The sequence below is a fragment of the Coffea arabica genome, chromosome 2e (genome assembly GCF_036785885.1).
Source record: "Coffea arabica cultivar ET-39 chromosome 2e, Coffea Arabica ET-39 HiFi, whole genome shotgun sequence".
Classification (NCBI taxonomy): domain Eukaryota; kingdom Viridiplantae; phylum Streptophyta; class Magnoliopsida; order Gentianales; family Rubiaceae; genus Coffea; species Coffea arabica.
The window spans coordinates 73,410,341-73,430,655 of record NC_092313.1 but is presented as its reverse complement, the minus strand read 5'-3'; the positions used below and the strand labels follow the sequence as shown (position 1 = coordinate 73,430,655).

The window sequence follows — 20,315 nt, the reverse complement described above, 5'->3', positions numbered from 1 at the left end:
TAAAGTTAGTCACATTCCTTAAGTTTATATACAAAGACATGGATATATGTACTATATATATATATATGGACATGTAACGTGTGTGTATATATAATTTGTTTGTATATAAGTTATTTCATAAATATATAGACATGAAAAACTAATGTTGTATGAGTCCAACAAATTATCAATTTATTAATTGGATGGAATAAGAATAAAATTTCTAACTAAAAGCATTTTTTTAATTTTAATTATAGGTTACAAGATGTTCTAATTTATGTAGAAGTTTAGGATAGAAAAAATAGTTTAGGAAGGAAGAGTTGTAAAAAAAAATCCACATTTTTTTCCATAAAAAGATTCTTTTAACAGATACCAATGAATACATGTTAAGAGACACCGTACATCTTATCTAACCAAAATTACGTATACACTTACCTTTTTAGCACCCTTGTATTTAGATAATTTCTCAAATCACTAATACTAAAATCCCTGTCATCAACTAGACCCATCTTAGCCAAACTCTTATCCAAAATCATCCAACTATTAAATTTCAATATCCTACAAGGCATGGATAAAATTAAAATGTTTTTTTTGTTTTGAGAGTAAATTATTTATCAAAATTTATTTATCTGTATTATCAACATATTTTTTTAACTATTTTTTTTATCTCACATACATGATATTAAAAAAATGCTATATTAATTTTTTTCCAACAAAATTTTACTCTAGAAAAAGAAGAAGGTTCAACTAGACAAAAAAAGAAGGAAATATTCAGCAGGAAAAATAAAATGTATTATTATCCAACACGTATAGATAATTCAACTGTTTTCTTGACGAACAAGACGCCAAACATTGCCCATTCAAACCACTCCACCTTGAAAAGTGCGGCTACAGCCAACATTTGAGCTATTCAAACTTTTTGCTACTAATAGTCACATTTAAAAAATTCCAAAAACCTAGGAAGCTTCATCAGCCCGTAGCTCAGAACCCAAAAAACCCTCCCTTTTTGTCTCAATTCCCTCTCTCTTCTTCAGTCTTCTGATCTCCGCTTTCTCCTTCACCCCAAATGATCAAACCCTAGGCGCACGAATCTCCCCCACTTTCTCTCCCTAAAACTATGCCGACGTTTTCGACTATAGAGCTTGAGAACCTACTGGAGCCGCGAGTTCGAGATTCCTACACGAAGCCGCCGTTATCCGACCGGATTGCAGCTCCCCCACCTCCACCGAAACGCGATGAAAGCTACGCCCTTCAAGGGAGGGAAATTTCAGTGTCTAAGGGCCCGCCGGCTCCCAGACACATTTACATATCTCCGGCGTTGTATGCAACTCCGGAACAGGCTCCGATTCCGGATACGGCGTCCGAGCCTTCGTCGCCGTCTCCTTATGTTGTGAATCACAAGCGTCGAGGTGGCGGAGTTGGAGTGGTTGGGAATCGGAATGGTGGTGGATTTGAAATTCCGGCGGAGGAGAAGGGAGGTGAATTGGTGGTGGTGGAGGAGGAGGCTGGGGAAGTGATGCAGGATAATTTTGGTGGCGGAGTTGAGGATGAATTATTTGGGGAGGAGGAAGATGGCTTTTTGGATCCGAGGTGCGAGTCCGAGAGTTTGGGGAGTAGAAATGAGGTGACTGGACAATTTGATTGTCGGAGTTTTGTTTCAAATCAAGGCGAATTTTTCGATGCAATTGAAGGTAAATATCTCTATTTCCATATAAAATTCTGTGTCTATTGTGGGTTTCTTAGATATTCAGCGAAAATTATTTGTGTTTAAATTATTGATGATAAATACCTGTGTTTGTTAGCTACAGTTTCTTAAGGTTAGGTCAGTGGATTCATACGATATCTGTAAGGTTAGGTTAGTATATTTTTTCTTCATCATGTAATAATGAAATTTTCTGCAAAGCTAGTACAAAACTTGAATATGCCAGGAAACACACTATTTAAGGAGCTGGAGCTTGGCATTTAGCTTATGTACTGAGTTCTGGTGCTTTTATTTAATATAGTTTCATGAGCTGGTGAGAATAATGAGTACTTTCCATTTTTTTGAAAGAGGAGGAGCAACTGATGTTTTAGATGGTTTCCACAGATTTTTCCTCGGACACGTCTAATTCAAATGCACCTTCATATGACCCAAATCTCGAATCTGAAATGCGTTCCCTAAGGCTTAGTCTCCTGGAGGAGATTGAAAGGCGCAAGCAAGCCGAGGAGGATCTTAGCTTAATGCGCGGTCAGTGGCTGAGGATCATTGATCTTCTGTCTGAGGTTGGAATAGCTTTGCCTTCACCTTCAAATTCTAGTGGGAGTATGCAGCAAAACAATGCTGCATTTGAGGACCTCGCTCAAGAGGTTGTTGTTGCTAGATTTGTTGCACACGCAATAGGAATAGGTGAGGCACGAGCTGAAGCTGAAATAGCTGCAGAGGCAATCCTTGAATCCAAAGACCAGGAAATATCTCGGTTGCGTGACAAGCTGCAATACTATGAAGCTGTTAATCATGAAATGTCACAGAGGAATCAGGGAATCATAGGTACTTTCAGCTAATGTCTGCTTTGTTATTGAAGTACATGCCTAGCTGTTTTGTGTACTGAAGTTTCCTGAACAGTAGTGCTGCTGTTGGATTCCCAATCTTTTAATTTACTATTTTGTTTCGTATATATTTATGAATTAAGTGGTGAACATGTTTGGTTTTTATAGAGTTCTGTTGCTTCTGCCAGTCATTATTTGGACCTACTGTATCTGCGACTTGCTACAGAATTGTTTGTTTTGAAGTTTTTAAGCATTTCTTGTATTCTTCATGATTTATCTGTTGATTTTTCTAATATTGCAGAGCTCGCAAGGCAGCAACGGCAGAGAAGAAAGATCCGAAGAAGGTGGTTTTGGAGTTGCATTGGAGTTTCAATTGCCATTGGGATTTCAGCAGTTGCTTACTCATACCTGCCTCAGGCAAGCAAGCATCAAGAAGGGTCTAGCTGTAGTGATGCCTCCACTGGTTCTTGCATCAGCAGCTTTGATACTGCTTAGGCATGGATTTTGGATGAATGTTAACTTTGTCCAAGACTGTGCAGATTTTTTGCAATTTTGCTGCCTAATAATAGTAGTTGGTATAGCCTATGCAGAGATTTAGGCGCATTCCATTCCTGCAGTGTTAGGAAAATTTTCGTTGACATGACTATTCGGCAGATAATGTGCAGTCCAAAACTAATTGAACTAGAGTTGCAGAAGTGAACTTTAAAGGATAAGTATTCTTGACTTTTGCAGGGAATCAGTTTCCCCCCTTCCCCTTAATCTGAGAATACGATTCTCCACATTTTAAGGAGTGTGAAGATTTAAAAAGATCATTGCTGAAATTCAAGATGGATGATTGGCTTCTGACATATTAGCTGACCAGAGAAACTAACAAATGCTGAAAAACAAGTTATGCAGAATCCCTGGCATGGCATTACTGCTGGTAATCACGATAGCTCCACCAATGAAACTGAAGAATGTTGCTCTGCTGCACATCAAAACATTTTCTTGGACAAATGCTTAATTTGATGGTAGAGATTTTGGCCAACATTTGTACCAATGAAATTTCTAGCCAGACGAGGCTTGTTTTCTCTTTTTTAAGCTCTTTGGTTATATAACGGGACCAAACTTATCAGTTGAACCCGTACTATTTGATAGATCACAGGATGTAGATTATCCCGTCAATGAGATCCTAAACTGTAAAAAAACTTGTAATTGGAACAAGACTGAGGAACTCACAGTACCATTTTAAGTCTAACAATTGTGAGGTAAATATTCCAGCTGCACAAGAGTTTGGTTTACAGCAAATAGCAAATAGTCATTTCGTTATATGCCAGGTCTCAGCCAAGAAAAATCCTTTAAAATGCTTGTTCTGATGTAGGAGCTAATTTTTTTTTTTTTTTTTGTCATAATCCTCACCTCCCGGCAGTTATCTTCTTTGATAGACTACAATCAGCCCCTTAGAAAGTTATAAATGGATGGAACACGTTCCTTCAAAACCATAGCTACAGTGATTAAATTCACTGCATCGTTGCTAGCACAAGTTACGTGGCTAAAGAATGTGATCATCATTACAGAACCAAAATATTTCCTAAGCGTGCAAAAGTCACCTGGGCAATCAAAATGCATTTACACAGCAAAAAGAGAGAAGAAAAGAACTCATGTCTGCATCACAGGGTTCGCACAAAAAGTTTGACACTGAAACATCACTTCTTGAAACTAGAGTTCAATTCAAAATAGTAGAGTTTCCATCTATGTCAAAGGGGCTGCTATGATTGCGTCTGGAAAACATAACTTGTCCAATATATACTTCCCCAGGCCGTAATCTGGTATTTAGGAGTTTCCCAGTGCAAGATCATGCCACGTATCGCCATCAACTTGCTGAACCTCTTGATCTGAGGAGCAATCCAGTTCACAATAAGTCAGACGAAAAGTATAACAAATGCAAAAAGATGGAACTTTCATATGAGCAAGATAGCAAGCTTAACTAAGTCATAAATTGTCGCATCAATGACTTGAAAGACTTGTATATGAAATTCTCAGTCTTTCATTAATTCAAAAGCTTTAGATCCATACCAGCATAAAGTTTCAGTTATATTTGTCTATATCCAATATAGTAGCATGTAGATGAAAACATCACTCACATTGAGACCGTTCAAGAAATTAAACAACTACTTTAGACAAAACTAAACTCAGAACTTGTGGAAGCCAAGCAAAGGTATTCCAATTCGTGATTGTGATATATAATTTCTGTGATAGAGGAGACATTTGTTACAAATAGCTACATAAAGATCATCGTCCAGTAAAATATAGTACTTTTCTTAGATACTTGAAAGGCATATTGCCAATAAGCCATCTAAACTGCAGGATCTCCTAAGCTTTGTGAACCGAAACTCATGACTTCAAACCAAGCATCTATGAAAGCTGTTCAGTTTCATCTTGTAAAATGATGATTGGCAAAGATACAGTCAACCACAATCCTGCAATCCACTTCATGTGGCATTCAAACAGTTCAATGAAGATTGACCTCATCTGGTTTCTGTACAGCATTTGTAAAGACCCATTCCCTAGCCAATACAGCTGAAAAATGGCATCCACATGCATTTTCAATAAAACTGAGTACAAGGCAATAAGATTAAGTATATGTTTCCCTGAAGTGGACGTAATGATTCTCGTTACCAGAATCTGATTTTGATCATGGCTCTTCTAAAACTTAAAGCATTCTTTCTATATTTTTTCAGGTAAAGAATCTGATTGAGTTCTATGTACAAAGAGACAAAATGTAATTAAACAATCAATTAACGTGTAGATAAAGAGATACCACGTAATTGTAACCATACAACTACCTAGAATGGTATTCTATTTGTCATCCAAAATCGAGCAATGACATGCATATGATTTTCATTCTATTTACTCCAAAATTCTATGCATTTCGGTAGTACAATACCAAAAGTGAAAACAAGACATATGGATCTGGATACATGTTGCACAATCCTTTATACTATTAGAAACTATTGCTAGTTAATCAGCCCACGAGATCGGGAGTTTTCCTTGATATCAAGAGTCTCAGACCATGCCTTTAGGAATGCTTAAAATCCAGCTATCTACATATATCCAACAACTTCATAAACACACCAAAGGAACGAGGTAAAAGGAAAAAAGAAACCAAAAAATGGAAAACTGAAACATCTGGCATCTTCTTTATATTTTCCTAAGAGAGGATGTATAAAAGCTCAAAATTTTGGTAGCTTGAAAACTGGAAAAATAACGAAAACGGGATTAACAATATGTTCAGATATACTAACAAAATTTCAAAACCCACATCATTATTGTACAATCACGGGACTACTCATGCCGCAAAATCAACCAAAGCTTCTTGTTTTCAAGAAAACAATCAACAAAAGAAAAAAGAATTAGTTAAAAATAGGGTGGAAAAGAAGGTCCCCAAAATTGATTAACTAAAACTAGGGTGGAAAAGAAGCATACTAGAATCTTCAGTGTCATCAGTTCTGGAAACAAGTACAGGTGGTAACGGAAGATCTGCACCAAAAAAAGAAAAAGATTCAAATATATTTAGAATCCATAAGCAGCAAAATTTTATTTAGGTCAGGGAGAGAACAGGATACCATCATCTGGAAGGGTGTCTCTCATCCAATCTTCATCTACTTGTCATGGAGTGCAGAAGTCTTTCCAGTTCAGCTTAAAGAAAGGTGAAGGCGTGGTCTACGGCAAAAGGATGGCGCGATTGATCAAACCGAAGAAAGGGAAGGCGTGATTCAGGAAACACGTTTTTCTTGGCTCCAAACAGAATTATGCTTCTGTTATGAACAAGTGGGACGGATCATTCTAGAATCCACCTGGCCTCAGCTCATTGGTTAGTTTAGAAGTTAGTTAGCCGGGAAAACCATAAAAGCAGAAGAAATCTTAGTGATAGGTAGCATTTTGTCATTTGTCCAATTACTTGTAAAGAAAGATTGGCTCTGCCAATCTCCCTCCCTCCCTCTCACGTTTTATTCCTTCACTCTTTTTCCCCTTCTATCTCTGAATCCATTGTTTCCAGTCTGTATTCATTCATATTAAGAAATTGAATTACCAAATCATTTTCAATACCAATTCTACTCCATTTCTATTGAGCAATAGTTTACTGCTTTCTGCAACAAATCTGTCACCATTGCCTCCAACTGGTTCTGTACCATTACAGTGGTATCAGAGCTCAGCTACGAGCCATTGGGATGGCTAAGTCACAAGATGAAGCATTGAAGAAGGATCTGTCTGAGCTAGGAAGTGTGGTCAAGGTACTAGAACACAGGCAAGAAGGTACGGAAAGGACCCTCAAAAATCTGGACCAAAAGTATGAGAGCATGATGTCTATGATGGCTCAGATGATGGCCAAGTTGAATGGCAAGGATAAGGATACAGAAAGTAGCAGTTCGATAGTAGGCCCCAGGAAAGGAGAAACACAAGGGGAAGGTCAGGGCAGATCAGATTGGAAGGAGAGCAGATCTTACACCAGGGTGCCTAAGATGGAGCTGCCTAACTTTACAGGAGATAATCCAAGGGAGTGGATCCGCAAAGCTAACAAGTATTTTAAGATCAATGGAGTGGAAGAAAACATGAAGTCTGAGATTGCTGAGCTGTACCTAAGAGACAGGGCTGATACCTGGTTCCATGGAGTATTCAGTGGCAGGGGAGTCATTCCATGGGCTGAATTTGCCACTGCATTATGTGCGAGATTTGGTGAAGGCACGCCAGAGGAGGCCATTGAAGAATTCAACAAACTCAATCAGGAGGGATCTGTTGCTGACTACCTGGAAAAGTTTGAGCTGCTCAAAGCACTGGTAATGCCTTCACTCCCTCATTTGGCTGACTCTTACTATAAAACATGTTTTCTAAGTGGCTTGAAGGAAGAAATAGTTAACATGGTAAAAATGGCCAAGCCCCTAACTCTGGCTGATGCAATAGAAGCAGCTAAGTTACAAGAAAAAAAATTTAAAAGCCATGCAGAAAATACATAAAGGCCTACCCAGCACTATTCATACACACAAAGCCCCATTCCACACCCCAAGCCATAACCAGGGGAGCTCTGCTGCTCCCAGAACGTCAGACAAACACCCCATCAAAAACCATAAATATCCAAACAGCAACCAGAACCAATTCAGGAGGATCACCCCTAGTGAGTACAACCTCAGAAGAGAGAAGGGACTATGCTATAAGTGTGCTGAACCCTACACACTTGGCCATGTGTGTAAGCAATCCCACATTCACTTTTTGCTAGTCACTGATGAAAAGGGGGACTCTGCATCCACTGAGGAGGAAAAGGAGACTGACCCTGAAGTATTCTGTGACTGCATTGAGGGTCGACTGGAGGATGAACACATAGAGGTTTCTGTGCATGCATTGGCTGGGGGTGGGGAGCATAGAACAATTAAACTGAGGGGGACCATAAAAGGGAGAACTGTCACTGCATTGATTGACAGTGGAAGTACTCACTGTTTTTTGGATGAACAACTGGCCAAAAGCCTAGGCCTAATCAGCAGTGGACCCTCCCTAATGGTCAGGGTAGCTAATGGAGAGAAGATTCAGTCCAGGGGCCTAGTTAAGCCAGTGGTCTGGAAAATGCAGGGATATGAGTTTCAACACCAGTTCAATACCTTGAAGTTGGGGGGTTGTGATATGGTATTAGGGGTAGACTGGCTGGCCAGGTTCAGTCCCATGGAATTTGACTTCCAAGGGCTGAGGGTGAGGTTCAAAAAAGGGAAACAACAAGTGGAGTTGAAGGGGGAGGGTCACCAGGTGCAATTAAAGCTGATAAAAGGTAGTAGACTGCACAAGTGGGCTAGGAAACAAACCTATGGGATCCTGGCTCAGTTAAAAGCAGTAACTGAGGAGGTACCAGAAACTGAAGCCATACCCCCAGAAATGGGGAGGGTACTGCAGGAGTTTGAGGATGTGTTCAGGGAACCTCAGGGACTACCCCCTGAAAGGAGTCATGACCATTCTATCACCTTGAAAGAGGGATCCAAGCCCTTCCAGATAAGACCTTACAGATGCCCCTACGTCCAGAAGTCTGAAATTGAGAAACTAGTGCAGGAGATGCTGGGAAATGGCATCATCCAGCTTAGTAACAGCCCCTTTGCATCCCCTGTACTACTAGTTAAAAAGAAGGATGGCACCTGGAGGTTTTGTGTAGACTATAGACAATTGAATGAGCTTACAGTGAAGAGCAAATACCCAATACCCCTTATTGATGAGCTCCTGGATGAGTTGAATGGATCCAGGTACTTCACCAAGATTGACCTGAGAGCAGGGTACTTCCAAATCAGGGTCAAGACTGAAGACATACCCAAGACTGCATTCAGAACCCATCAGGGACTCTATGAGTTCAAGGTGATGCCATTTGGGCTAACCAATGCCCCTGCTACTTTCCAAGGCTTAATGAATCATGTGTTCCAAAAACAGCTGAGGAAATCAGTACTGGTATTTTTTGATGACATCTTAATATATAGCTCAAGTTTACAGGAGCATCTGAAGCATGTGGCAGAGGTTCTGGATATCCTCAGGAGGCACCAGCTGTACGCCAAAAGGAGCAAATGTGCTTTTGCTCAGGCACAGGTGGAGTACTTGGGGCACATCATCACAGAGGAGGGGGTGAAGGCTGACCCTGGGAAGATAGAGGGAATGGTGAAATGGCCTAGACCAGAGAATGTTAAACAACTGAGGGGATTCCTAGGCCTAACTGGATATTATAGGAGGTTTGTCAAGGGGTATGGCAGCATAGCCAAGCCTTTGACTGCACTGCTCAAGAAGGACAGCTTCCAGTGGGGAGGAGAAGCTGAGGAAGCTTTTCAGAAGCTCAAAGGGGCCATGAGTGACACTCCTGTTCTGGCCTTACCTGATTTCAACCAACCTTTTGTGGTAGAGACTGATGCCTGCTACAAGGGCATAGGGGCAGTCCTCATGCAGAACAAGAGACCAATAGCTTACATCAGTCAGGGGTTGGGACCAAAGAATATGGGGTTATCCATCTACGAGAAGGAGCTACTGGCTCTTGTCACAGCAGTCACCAAGTGGAGACACTATTTGGAGGGTCAACACTTCATCATCAACACAGATCATCAGAGTTTGAAGTACCTATTAGAGCAAAGAATTACCACCCCCCTGCAGCAAAAATGGCTAACTAAACTCATGGGGCTGAGCTATGAGATCCACTACAGGAAGGGTAAAGAGAATGTAGTGGCAGATGCTTTGTCTAGGAGAGGTGATCAAGGAATGGACTGTACTGCAATATCAACTGTAGTGCCAGAATGGATCAAAGAAGTGATTAGCAGCTACCAAGGGGATGATTGGGCACAAGATAGCATCAGGGAGGTGTTGCTGAAACCAGATCAAGTCCCTAACCTCAGCTACCATAATGATGTTCTGAAGTTCAAAGGAAGAATAGCTGTGGGATCTGGGGGAGAGATAAGAAAGAAACTGATCAGCACTCTACATGGCTCACAGTTAGGGGGACATTCTGGCATACAAGCTAGCTTTCTGAGGGCTAAACAGCTGTTCTACTGGCCAGGTATGCACAGGGACATTAAGACAGCTATTTTGGAATGTGATGTCTGCAAGAAATGTAAGGATGAGCATGTGTCATATCCAGGGTTACTGCAGCCACTGCCAGTCCCACAGTCTCCCTGGAGCCATGTCACCATGGATTTCATTGAAGGGTTACCTAACTCAGAGGGAAAAGACACCATCATGGTAGTAGTAGATAGGTACACCAAGTATGCTCACTTCCTGAGTATATCGCACCCCTTTGATGCCCCAAAAATTGCTAGAATATTCTTGGATGGGATAGTCAGGTTACATGGAATACCCCAAAGCATGCTATCAGACAGGGATAGAATCTTCACCAGTCTGTTTTGGAGTGAGATATTTACACTACTGGGAGCTACACTGGACCTCAGCACAGCTTATCACCCACAATCTGATGGCCAGACAGAAAGAGTGAATCAGGTACTGGAAATGTACCTCAGATGTTTCTCCCATCTAGAACCAAAGAAGTGGAACCACTGGTTGGCCATGGCAGAATGGTGGTATAATACCAGTCACCACACAGCTATTCAAATGACACCCTTTGAAGCTCTGTATGGGCAGGCGCCTCCACAGATGGCCCTGGGACCCTACACTCAGGCCAAGGTGGCTGTAGTTGGAGACTATCTAAGGGAAAGGCATAAGGTCGACATTGCACTAAAACAGAATCTAGCACAGGCTCAGGAAAGGATGAAAAGGTATGCAGATGAAAGGAGGAGTGAAAGGAGATTTGAAATTGGAGACTGGGTATACTTAAGACTACAACCTTACAGGCAAAATTCTGTAGCTATGAGGAGCAACACCAAGCTATCAGCACGTTACTATGGGCCCTTTGAAGTAATAAAAAAGATTGGAGAGGTTGCTTACATGCTGAAGCTGCCAACAGGGTCCAAAATACATCCTGTTTTTCATGTCTCACTACTGAAGAAAAAAGTTGGAGAACAGACTACACCTATTTTACAGCTACCGGAAGTCGATGGAAAAGGGCACTTGAGGGTAGAGCCCGTAGCAGTGCTGGATAGGAGAATAGTCAAGAAAGGGAATGCTGCTGCAGTACAATGGCTGATTCACTGGTGGGGAACAGATCCAGCAGAGGCAACATGGGAATTCGCAGAGGATATTGAGAAGCAGTTTCCCCAGTTTCAATCTTGAGGACAAGATATTTGTGAAGGAGGGGGTACTGTCATGGAGTGCAGAAGTCTTTCCAGTTCAGCTTAAAGAAAGGTGAAGGCGTGGTCTACGGCAAAAGGATGGCGCGATTGATCAAACCGAAGAAAGGGAAGGCGTGATTCAGGAAACACGTTTTTCTTGGCTCCAAACAGAATTATGCTTCTGTTATGAACAAGTGGGACGGATCATTCTAGAATCCACCTGGCCTCAGCTCATTGGTTAGTTTAGAAGTTAGTTAGCCGGGAAAACCATAAAAGCAGAAGAAATCTTAGTGATAGGTAGCATTTTGTCATTTGTCCAATTACTTGTAAAGAAAGATTGGCTCTGCCAATCTCCCTCCCTCCCTCTCACGTTTTATTCCTTCACTCTTTTTCCCCTTCTATCTCTGAATCCATTGTTTCCAGTCTGTATTCATTCATATTAAGAAATTGAATTACCAAATCATTTTCAATACCAATTCTACTCCATTTCTATTGAGCAATAGTTTACTGCTTTCTGCAACAAATCTGTCACCATTGCCTCCAACTGGTTCTGTACCATTACATAACGGCCCATAATCTCACTACTGTGTTTCCTCTCTTGCCAACGGCTCTTACAAAATTCCCTCGAAAATTGCAGTGTACAAGACAGCAGCTGAAGCAAGAGTTCCCGGCAACAATGGCGCCGATAACAACCATCACCCGCTGCTTTATCATCTCAAATTCCTCTCAATCTTCACTCCTAAAACGCCTATTTCATCCCCGCCTCTTCCATTCTCATCCCATTTCTCCGTTATCATCGGCTCCCACAACAATATCAAAACCACCATTGCAGTCCCAATCACTATTATGTGTATCCAATAGAAAAGCCCAACTTTCCCTGACCCACTTTTGCACTTCCTCCTCATCGGCTTCCGAATCACCGATAAATCCCACCACCGCACCCCGAAAGCGAAGCACATTAGTCAATTTTTCATTATCTGATTCAGAGTCGGACTCAGAATCGGAATCTGAAGACAAAAGATCAAGAGATAGACAGATTGATAAGTCGAAACTACCACCTCCCTATGACCCCTTTAATAAGAAACCGGTTATCGAGGAACCCGAGGATCCAAAGAACTTACAAGAAGTGTTTCATAATATGCGAGGTGATGGGCTCATGAATAGTGCAGTCAAGATGTTCGACGGATTGTCTAAGGACGGTTTGACTCACGAGGCCTTGGAGCTGTTTTCTCAGATCAAGGATAAGGGGCAGATGCCGGATGTGGTGGCTCATACTGCAGTCATTGAGGCGTACGTGAATGCAGGGCAGGCAAAGGAGGCGTTGAAGGTTTATATGAGGATGTTGGCTTCTGGGGTGTTGCCGAATGCTTATACGTATAATGTATTGATTAAGGGATTGGTGGCTAGTGGGGATGCGAAGTTGGTGAAGGAGGCGAAAACGTATGTAGAGGAGATGGTAGAGAAGAGGGGGATTAAGCCGAGTGCAGCAGTTTGTGTTGGGGTTTATGAAGGATTAATGAAAGTGGGATTGGAAGAAGAGGGGAAAGAGGTGTTGGAAATGTTGAAGAGTAAAGGGCTTGTCCCGGAAGAGGAGAAGGTTAGGGATGCTTTGAAGAATAAGAGAGGACCTGCTTTTAGGACTGTTATGAATGTGTTATATGGCAAGTGACTAGTAGAGGAGATGTCAATGTAATGTTAGGTTCGTAATCAGTGGGAAACTTGGAGGGAGGGCTTATCTTGGTAAAACTTGCACTTCTGGAGACTATATGTTAGTATTAATCAATGTTGAGACTTTTTTATTTTATTTTATTTTTTCTCTGAGAAGGATTGAAAGTGTCTGGGACCTTTTCATTATTCAAATTCATTGAGAATATGCATTTAGCTAGATTTGGGGCCTAATAGTTGTAAGGTTGAGATTTTTGACATCATAACTGATAAGCATCTCTGATTTAGCCTGAAGGCAAGGCATGTGTACTAACTCTCCAAGCACGCGCACTGAAAAGAAGAATATATAGAAGTAATAATAATTGATACAGATTCTGAGCGTGTGTTGATTGGCATGAACTAATAATCCAATACTTTTAACAGATTCTGATCGTGTATGCGCTGACCTGATCTTGATTGTTTGATTGTTGAACAGTTTGTCCTGGAATCCTTCTAAGCTTCAGATTGTGTAGATAGACTAAATATAACCTATTAGAGTTTCCAAAAAATGCAGAAGACAGCAAATTGACAGTTTCGTGAAGTTCTTGGATGGAGATTGGAAGAAATCAAGTGGACCAGAATTCTGGGGCTAAAAAATACCAGCTCAAATACGTGCAAATGAACACTTTGGCCAATTATCTGGATGGAGATCGAAAGAGTCAAAGTTCACGCCACATTGACAGGCTTTGGTACATGCTTGGCCTGATTTTTGTACGGTAATTACCTCTTAGGTTGAGCTTCATTAGTTTCTTTTTTATCTGTAGGTCTCTGAGAAGATTGACTTATTGAGATTTCCTGTTTTAATTACTCCTAATCAAGCTATATCTTCTACGTGTCCAGGATACAAGATATATGCGCATATAATTGATCAGAATCATGGTATAAAATTTTCTATTGCATCTGACTTCCAAAATTACCACGGAACATTTGCTGAAACCTGTCAATTAAGAATCAGAATCCACTTAAAGACTAGGAGGGCATGTTGTCTCAACAAGTATCGGCACAAGTGCCAGGACGTCATGTGTTACATAGAGAACACTGCCTGAATATGGTGCAAAAATGAAAGCTTGCCGTCACAGAAAATAATTAGAATGACTATCGCATCATTGACTAATTTGGTGAGGGGTTGGACAAAAGAAGTGCCTGGGAGCCAGAAATCATTGAAGCAGCTTGTTTGCCATAATTCGGGATCATCCTCCTCCACCTGTTGGACCGTCAGAACTACCCTTGGCATGAAAAGATCAGGAGATCCAAATTTCAGCATAGTCGGAAACCTTCAAGCGCACAAAAGACTAGCTTGATGCACGGTACCAATCGCCAAACTAGTAACGTTGCTTGTTAGGGCATTCGGATGCCCTATGGCCACTCCGACCACAGTTGAAGCATGCACCACCAAAGCCTCTGTTACAGATTTGGAAGTAGTATGATTATCAAAAAGGTTAAAGATTAGCGGATGATTGGTAGCCAACCAAAAATCTTGACACTAACTGGCACATCTTCCCATTCTATGGGGAAAACTAGCATACTCGACAGCAGGGTTGAAGAGACATAATGCTATTATAGTAACAGAAGTAAATTCTTCTAAAAATCCTGAAATAGATAATGGGAATGCTTTCCGAATGGATAGGAAATTAGCAAACAAGAAGAAACAAACCTGTCCTTACTCCCAAAAGGAGCTGACCGGCTTGATTGTTTATCACTGATTAACCAATCACTTCTGCCTCCCCTGCTCCCTCCTCGACTAAAGTCATCGTTGTCAGAAAATCGGCTACCACTTCTGCTACCCCAACCTCCTCGCCTAAAGTCATCCTCATCATCAGAGACCCGACTGCTGGACCAACTCCTGGAAGATCTGGAACCCCTTTGATCCCTAAAACTTCCTCGCGAACCCCTTTCTCTGTTTGAAAATTTGCCGTAATAATCACTTGGGGGGCCATCATCTTGCAAAGCCGGCAACTATAACATAGAGCAAATCCATACGCATACAAGAAATCTTAGTTAAGTAATTGACGCTATAATCATCCAAGATTATCCGCAATTCCATCAAAATCAACAGCAATGCAAGTTAAAACAGGATCAAGAATTATGAACCCACCTTTGTAATCTTGGAAATAGTGTTTCCAGGTGGTAACTCCTTGTTTAGTAGCTCCTTTGCAATCTCCTCTGGAAGATCAAATACTGCACCCTGAACCTGATATCATTGAGAACAAAGGTTAAGAATGCCGAACAAATAGCAATAAAATTGAACTGAGTCTATATGATGAATACCCTGGCATCTGCTATCAGATGGATTTTTCCAAGTTCATCAGCAGCAGTTGAATAAACATCAGAGAGAAACCCTGTAACAGATCTAGCTGATAAGAATCCTCGAGCACCAGAATCACGTATCAACTGCAATGTAACCCATCCCTGAAATGTGTGCAGACAGCTAAAATAAATAATCCTAACATAAAATAGACAGAACATATAGAACCAGAATTCAAATATGGGATTGGAAGACTGTCAACCACTTCTGGAAGAGCAGCACTAATAATTGCACTTAACCATGTCAAATCATATGCTTGTCAAATACCATAATGCACATGCAAGGCACGATTATCTTGAAAATGAAAAGGTTAGCACTCCTATAGTAAACATCAAACCTTAGAACACTATCTAATTGAGTTTACCTGCTCATGAGTAATAAGAGAACGAGAAGACGGTGGTCGTGAAAAACCACTCAACTGTGCAAGTGCTGCAGCAAGAGCATCAACTCCTTGTTCGTCCATCAATTGTTGAGCAGTTGGAGTGAAATATGATATAGACTCAGGGTGAACCCCACCAAGGGTGGCCACCACTTGCTCAGCTGATGATCCCAAAACCTCTTCAATAGATGGTGGGCTAATGAAATCAAATCTAGAGCCAACATCACGCTCAAGCGATTTGACTGTTCGCCTCTGGCTACTTGTGAACATAAGAATTGCTCTGCCTTCTTTTCCTGCACGTCCCGTTCGGCCAGAGCGATGCACAAATGACTCAGGATCATTAGGCAATTCATAATGGATAATCTGGCAGCAAGAGACACATGATCAATAAGATTTTAGAAGCTGAAGTGAGATTATGTACAAGTACTCGTGACAATCAAGTATCATATACTTATTATGCAATGTACTTTTCTATTATACTATTAACAGGTATGCATAAACAAGCTAGTCAACTAGTGAAGGCCAAAAACAAGTGAAAATCATAATTATGTGCTTAATTTGCAATAATAGTGGAGTTAAAATATAAAGCATGGATGAAAGGCAGGTGACAGGATTTTTGGAAAACTTCCCAGGTATACTAGTAATCCATCAGAGAGTGCACCCAACAACAGCCACTCCACACCAGCATCAGGCATCTAGTAAACACCCACATCAAGTCACTAGCAACTAAAGACACCAGCTGAGTAAAAACTATGCCCCCTACAGTCACCGCCAGGAATATGTGATTGGGCATTTTAATAACATTTTGATGCATGAAGTAGCCATCTTCATTGAAGATGAAACAGAGATATTGACAAACAAATGCTATCCATACTCATTATGGACAATGAGCCTCTGAAACTTTACATGCCAAAATTCCTTTGATATAAGTTAATGTCCTACTCATCATTTGATTATACAGCTTAACTTATAGTGCCATTTGTTAACAGCGCTTTTAAAGTGATATTTCAACAGTGTCATCTAACTTTTTGATATTATTATTGCATAAACAACTCTGCTGTGCTCAGTTCTTGATAATCATTTGCCATCAACTCGAAACTGAAAACACTATTTAGCACCATTTTATGATATTATCAGGAATAAGTATAACCACACAGATATATGCAAGGACACTCTCATATGGAGCAGCAAATTTGAGATGAAAATTTCACATCTTCATGATTAAGAACGCACAAGAATGCTATAAACTTACTAAATCTACATTTGGTATATCAAGCCCACGAGATGCAACATCAGTGGCAACCAGGACAGTGAATTTCCCTTGCCTAAAACCGTTCAAAGTTCTCTCTCTCTGGTGCTGAGAAATATCTCCATGCAGTGCTTCTGAGGCTATGCTATTTGTTAGTGCTAATGAAACTTCATCAGCATCTCTCTTTGTCTGTGTAAACACAATGGTCTTTCCACCCTTTGCATAGACCTGGAGAAAATAAAACCTTTAAACTAAGAGAATTTTACTACAACGGTTCCTATGCAGAAATTTATAGTATCTCAATTTTTAGGATGAACATGAAAAGAATTGAAAGAAGCAGATAAAGCTGCAAAATCTTACTGTTATAAGATCGCTAAGGATAGTTCTCTTAGAGGTTGCAGTGGTTGGTATGGCATACAACTTGATCCCTTCAGCCAGCTTTTCTTCCTCATCACCAACCTGTGGAGTAGCAAGGACGAGGATAGAAACCAAAGAGGAGGAAGTTCTATTTCAGTGCATGAAGAAAGGTAGTCTATGAGCCTCCTTCAACAAATAAACTGAGACTTCACAGTGAACTAGGAAACAGAAACTAGACTTAGTGAACAAAGACTGTAATTAGGAAATATCAAGATAAAAAGACCAATACAACAAAATACTAATAAAAATTTCATATTGAAGGGGCGTGATAAACCAATAAGCCATAGCAAGACCAGCTGAAACGAAATAAAAATTTTAGCAATGGAATTAGATTCACAACATAAACCATCCAGGTGAAAAAATGATAAAGGATTCTAAAACACACCAACAACTTACCAGATCAATGGTCAATGGGTTATCCAAATACTTCCTAGCCAGTTTCTTTACCCAACCAGGCATGGTTGCTGAAAAAAGCATGCTTTGTCGCTCTGATGGAAGCTTTTCTAAAATTACTTCCACATCTTCCTCAAATCCAACAGCAAGCATTTGATCAGCTTCATCAAGGACTAAGTATTGAACTTCTCCAAGTTTCAGACTGCCACTGTTGATTAGATCAATAAGTCTACCAGGAGTTCCCACCACCACGTCAACTCCACGTGAAATTGCATTTTGCTGAGTAATGTAAGAAACTCCTCCATAAACACAAACAGTATTTAGATATGGTGCTGACTCTTTGATTTCTTTCTCTACTTGCTTGGCTAACTCCCTAGTAGGTGCAAGGACCAAAACCTTGGGAAGCCGTCCAGAACGCCTTCAAAATGCACACAAAAAAATTGTTAATTCTTCAAATAAAGGTGTCAGAAGCATCATACCATACTACATTACCTCCTAGGACCTCTTTCTTCTTCATCTTCACTGAGCCTTTTAATAATTGGAATTCCAAAAGCTAATGTCTTTCCTGTTCCGGTCTTCGCCCGAGCAATTATATCTCGACCTTCTAATGCTGGCACTAATACAGCTCTCTACAAAATAGAGTAAAAGGAACAAATCAGACAACTAAATAAACATGTTCTCATACCTCATTTGATCTATCAAAGTTTCAGAGCAAGTAAAAAAAAAAAACCTAGATTACAGCTGCAGGGTGCTTGATGTCATTAATGTTGTTCCCCACATTAATTGTAAAAATCCACATTGAATTCCCTTTCATACATGTCAAAAATAGTACACAAAAAGTTCATGATTACAGGAAGCAACTACCAGAAATCAAAAAGGCCTCAAGGGCCAACTCAAATTGATTAACAGTAACCCATTTACAAATGGATTAAGTTCATAATCAAAATTTTAACCGGGCGTATCTAGCATCCTTTTTTTTCCGAGTATAATATCAAATTAAAGAAATATACTTTGACTAAAGACAGTGTTCCATTAACCACCTCCAAAGAACACAAGCAGGAAAAAAATCTCCATTCAGCTGCTATTAACTTCATTTCATCTTCCATATTAAACTAAACAGAGGATAAGTTGTTAAACCTGCAAATTCAGCATCAAATTTCCATCAACCTAAAACTTGCCAGCATAGACATAAACACAAAATTTCCATCAAGAATAATGCTTTGCGGCACGCATACTTCTAGCCTTAAATTTACAACAGAAAGGCATTCCAATTGAAATTGTAAAATGGAAACAAGTAAGAGAAGACAGAACTATACGCACTTGAATAGGGAAAAGACGTGTGATTCCTCGAGTCTCAAGTATTTCCACAAGCTTCTGAGGCAGCCCTAGCTTAGAAATAGCCAATTCATCTCCAACTACCTCCCCATCTTCAGCATCGAATTCTCCTTCAGACTCGTCACCATATTCAGACTCACTAACATCGAAAGAGCCTTTCCCAAAACCCCCTAGCCCCTTAAAGGCCTCTTCACTAAGCACAGAAGAATTAGGAGTCACCACAGCTGAAGCAACAAAAGAACTCCCAGAATTCCCATTTGAACGCAAATGAACATTACTACTAGAAGAAGAAGCTGCGGAAGTAGCAGTAACTTTTAGGCCATAAAAATGGGATTTTTCAGCAGGAAAAGGGAGAGACAGAGGTGGGGTTGAAGTGGGCCTTTTTGAAAGTTCTAGAGAAGGGGTCGTTTGGTATATGGAGGAGACTCCTATGATTGACGAAGGACAGGCCATTACCACAGAGGTGAAGAGGTATTTGGAGAAAATGAAGAGGAGGAAGAAGAAGGGAGAAGGAGGGGATAAGGGTAGAAGAGTTTGAGAGGTTTATGAGAGGGGAATTGTATGGTACTACAAAGTTCCACCTCGTTGGACTGAAGGGGCTGGTTTGGGTTGGATATTTATCTTTGGGTTGTTCCTTAACTTCTTTTGATGTTTCAGAGATTTTCTGGTTTTGCTTTTCCACCAATTGACGATTTGCCGGCCTCATGATGCTGCTGAGTTCGAATATAACAGCAGTTACCCTTAAAAGATATATATATATATATACAGCAGCAATTACCCTCAAGAGAGATATATATATATATATATATATATATATATATATATAATAGCAATTTAGGATGTGTTTGATAAAACTGAAATAAAAAATCTGAGATTTAATGTTTGAATCCATTAAGTTATTAAATTGTTAAGTATTAAAGTTAATACATTTGAATACATATCACATTCAGTGATAAGTGAATAACTTGTCGCTTAATTTTGAGAACATGTTTTACTTAAGAAATTCAATACCACTTCATTAATTCAGATGTTCAATTTCTTGTTATCAAACTGTGTAAATAGGTTAAAATATGAATCCATTAAATTTAAATTCTGAATTTGATTATCAAATAGGACCTTAGTGTGTTTATGGTTAACTGTATTCTAGCAAATTTATTTTTGAACCTACTGAATTCAGTATTTAGATATGTTATGGACCTACGGGTAATTTCCCTTTGATTGAAAAATGTCTAACAAAATTTCAGTTTTATTGAAAATACAAAATAGGCAATCCAATTTCCAACTTGTAAGTCCACCTCCTTGTGTATAAGTAAATCAAAC

General features: G+C 40.1%; 3 protein-coding genes and 2 long non-coding RNA genes across 5 annotated transcripts; 2 read left to right on the top strand and 3 right to left on the bottom strand.

The window, feature by feature from the left end:
• Positions 1-884: 884 nt before the first annotated feature.
• On the top strand, positions 885-3,241 carry LOC113733062 (uncharacterized). The gene is made up of 3 exons (XM_027259203.2): positions 885-1,670; positions 2,066-2,506; positions 2,807-3,241. The coding sequence occupies exons 1-3, from the start codon at positions 1,097-1,099 to the stop codon at positions 2,998-3,000; spliced, it is 1,209 nt and encodes a 402-aa protein (XP_027115004.2). The 5' UTR covers positions 885-1,096; the 3' UTR covers positions 3,001-3,241.
• Positions 3,242-3,976: 735 nt separating this feature from the next.
• LOC113733063 (uncharacterized) lies at positions 3,977-6,151 on the bottom strand. The gene is made up of 3 exons (XR_011841026.1): positions 6,111-6,151; positions 5,971-6,024; positions 3,977-4,379 (listed from the first exon to the last, which is right to left on the bottom strand). It is a non-coding gene; the product is annotated as an uncharacterized lncRNA (long non-coding RNA).
• A 242-nt stretch (positions 6,152-6,393) lies between these two features.
• Positions 6,394-11,763, bottom strand: LOC140037076 (uncharacterized). Its single transcript, XR_011841027.1, has 2 exons — positions 11,687-11,763; positions 6,394-7,292 (listed from the first exon to the last, which is right to left on the bottom strand). It is a non-coding gene; the product is annotated as an uncharacterized lncRNA (long non-coding RNA).
• An 18-nt stretch (positions 11,764-11,781) lies between these two features.
• On the top strand, positions 11,782-13,098 carry LOC113733061 (uncharacterized). Its single transcript, XM_027259202.2, has one exon. The coding sequence runs from the start codon at positions 11,890-11,892 to the stop codon at positions 12,880-12,882; it is 993 nt and encodes a 330-aa protein (XP_027115003.1). The 5' UTR covers positions 11,782-11,889; the 3' UTR covers positions 12,883-13,098.
• Positions 13,099-13,781: 683 nt separating this feature from the next.
• On the bottom strand, positions 13,782-19,641 carry LOC113733060 (DEAD-box ATP-dependent RNA helicase 3, chloroplastic-like). The gene is made up of 10 exons (XM_027259201.2): positions 18,981-19,641; positions 18,153-18,289; positions 17,664-18,078; positions 17,211-17,309; positions 16,854-17,078; positions 15,587-15,964; positions 15,186-15,326; positions 15,013-15,108; positions 14,572-14,873; positions 13,782-14,318 (listed from the first exon to the last, which is right to left on the bottom strand). The coding sequence occupies exons 1-10, from the start codon at positions 19,446-19,448 to the stop codon at positions 14,240-14,242; spliced, it is 2,340 nt and encodes a 779-aa protein (XP_027115002.2). The 5' UTR covers positions 19,449-19,641; the 3' UTR covers positions 13,782-14,239.
• Between the last annotated feature and the right edge of the window lie 674 nt (positions 19,642-20,315).

Excerpts from the sequence above, each read along its gene's own strand:
- LOC113733062 (XM_027259203.2), top strand. The coding sequence starts at position 1,097 with ATGCCGACGTTTTCGACTATAGAGCTTGAGAACCTACTGGAGCCGCGA. Across the intron at positions 1,671-2,065 it reads ATTTTTCGATGCAATTGAAG|ATTTTTCCTCGGACACGTCT; the intron begins GTAAATATCTCT and ends TGGTTTCCACAG. Across the intron at positions 2,507-2,806 it reads GAGGAATCAGGGAATCATAG|AGCTCGCAAGGCAGCAACGG; the intron begins GTACTTTCAGCT and ends CTAATATTGCAG.
- LOC113733061 (XM_027259202.2), top strand. The coding sequence starts at position 11,890 with ATGGCGCCGATAACAACCATCACCCGCTGCTTTATCATCTCAAATTCC.
- LOC113733060 (XM_027259201.2), bottom strand. The coding sequence starts at position 19,448 with ATGGCCTGTCCTTCGTCAATCATAGGAGTCTCCTCCATATACCAAACG. Across the intron at positions 18,079-18,152 it reads GAAGAAAGAGGTCCTAGGAG|GCGTTCTGGACGGCTTCCCA; the intron begins GTAATGTAGTAT and ends TGCATTTTGAAG. Across the intron at positions 15,965-16,853 it reads ATATACCAAATGTAGATTTA|ATTATCCATTATGAATTGCC; the intron begins GTAAGTTTATAG and ends TCTTGCTGCCAG.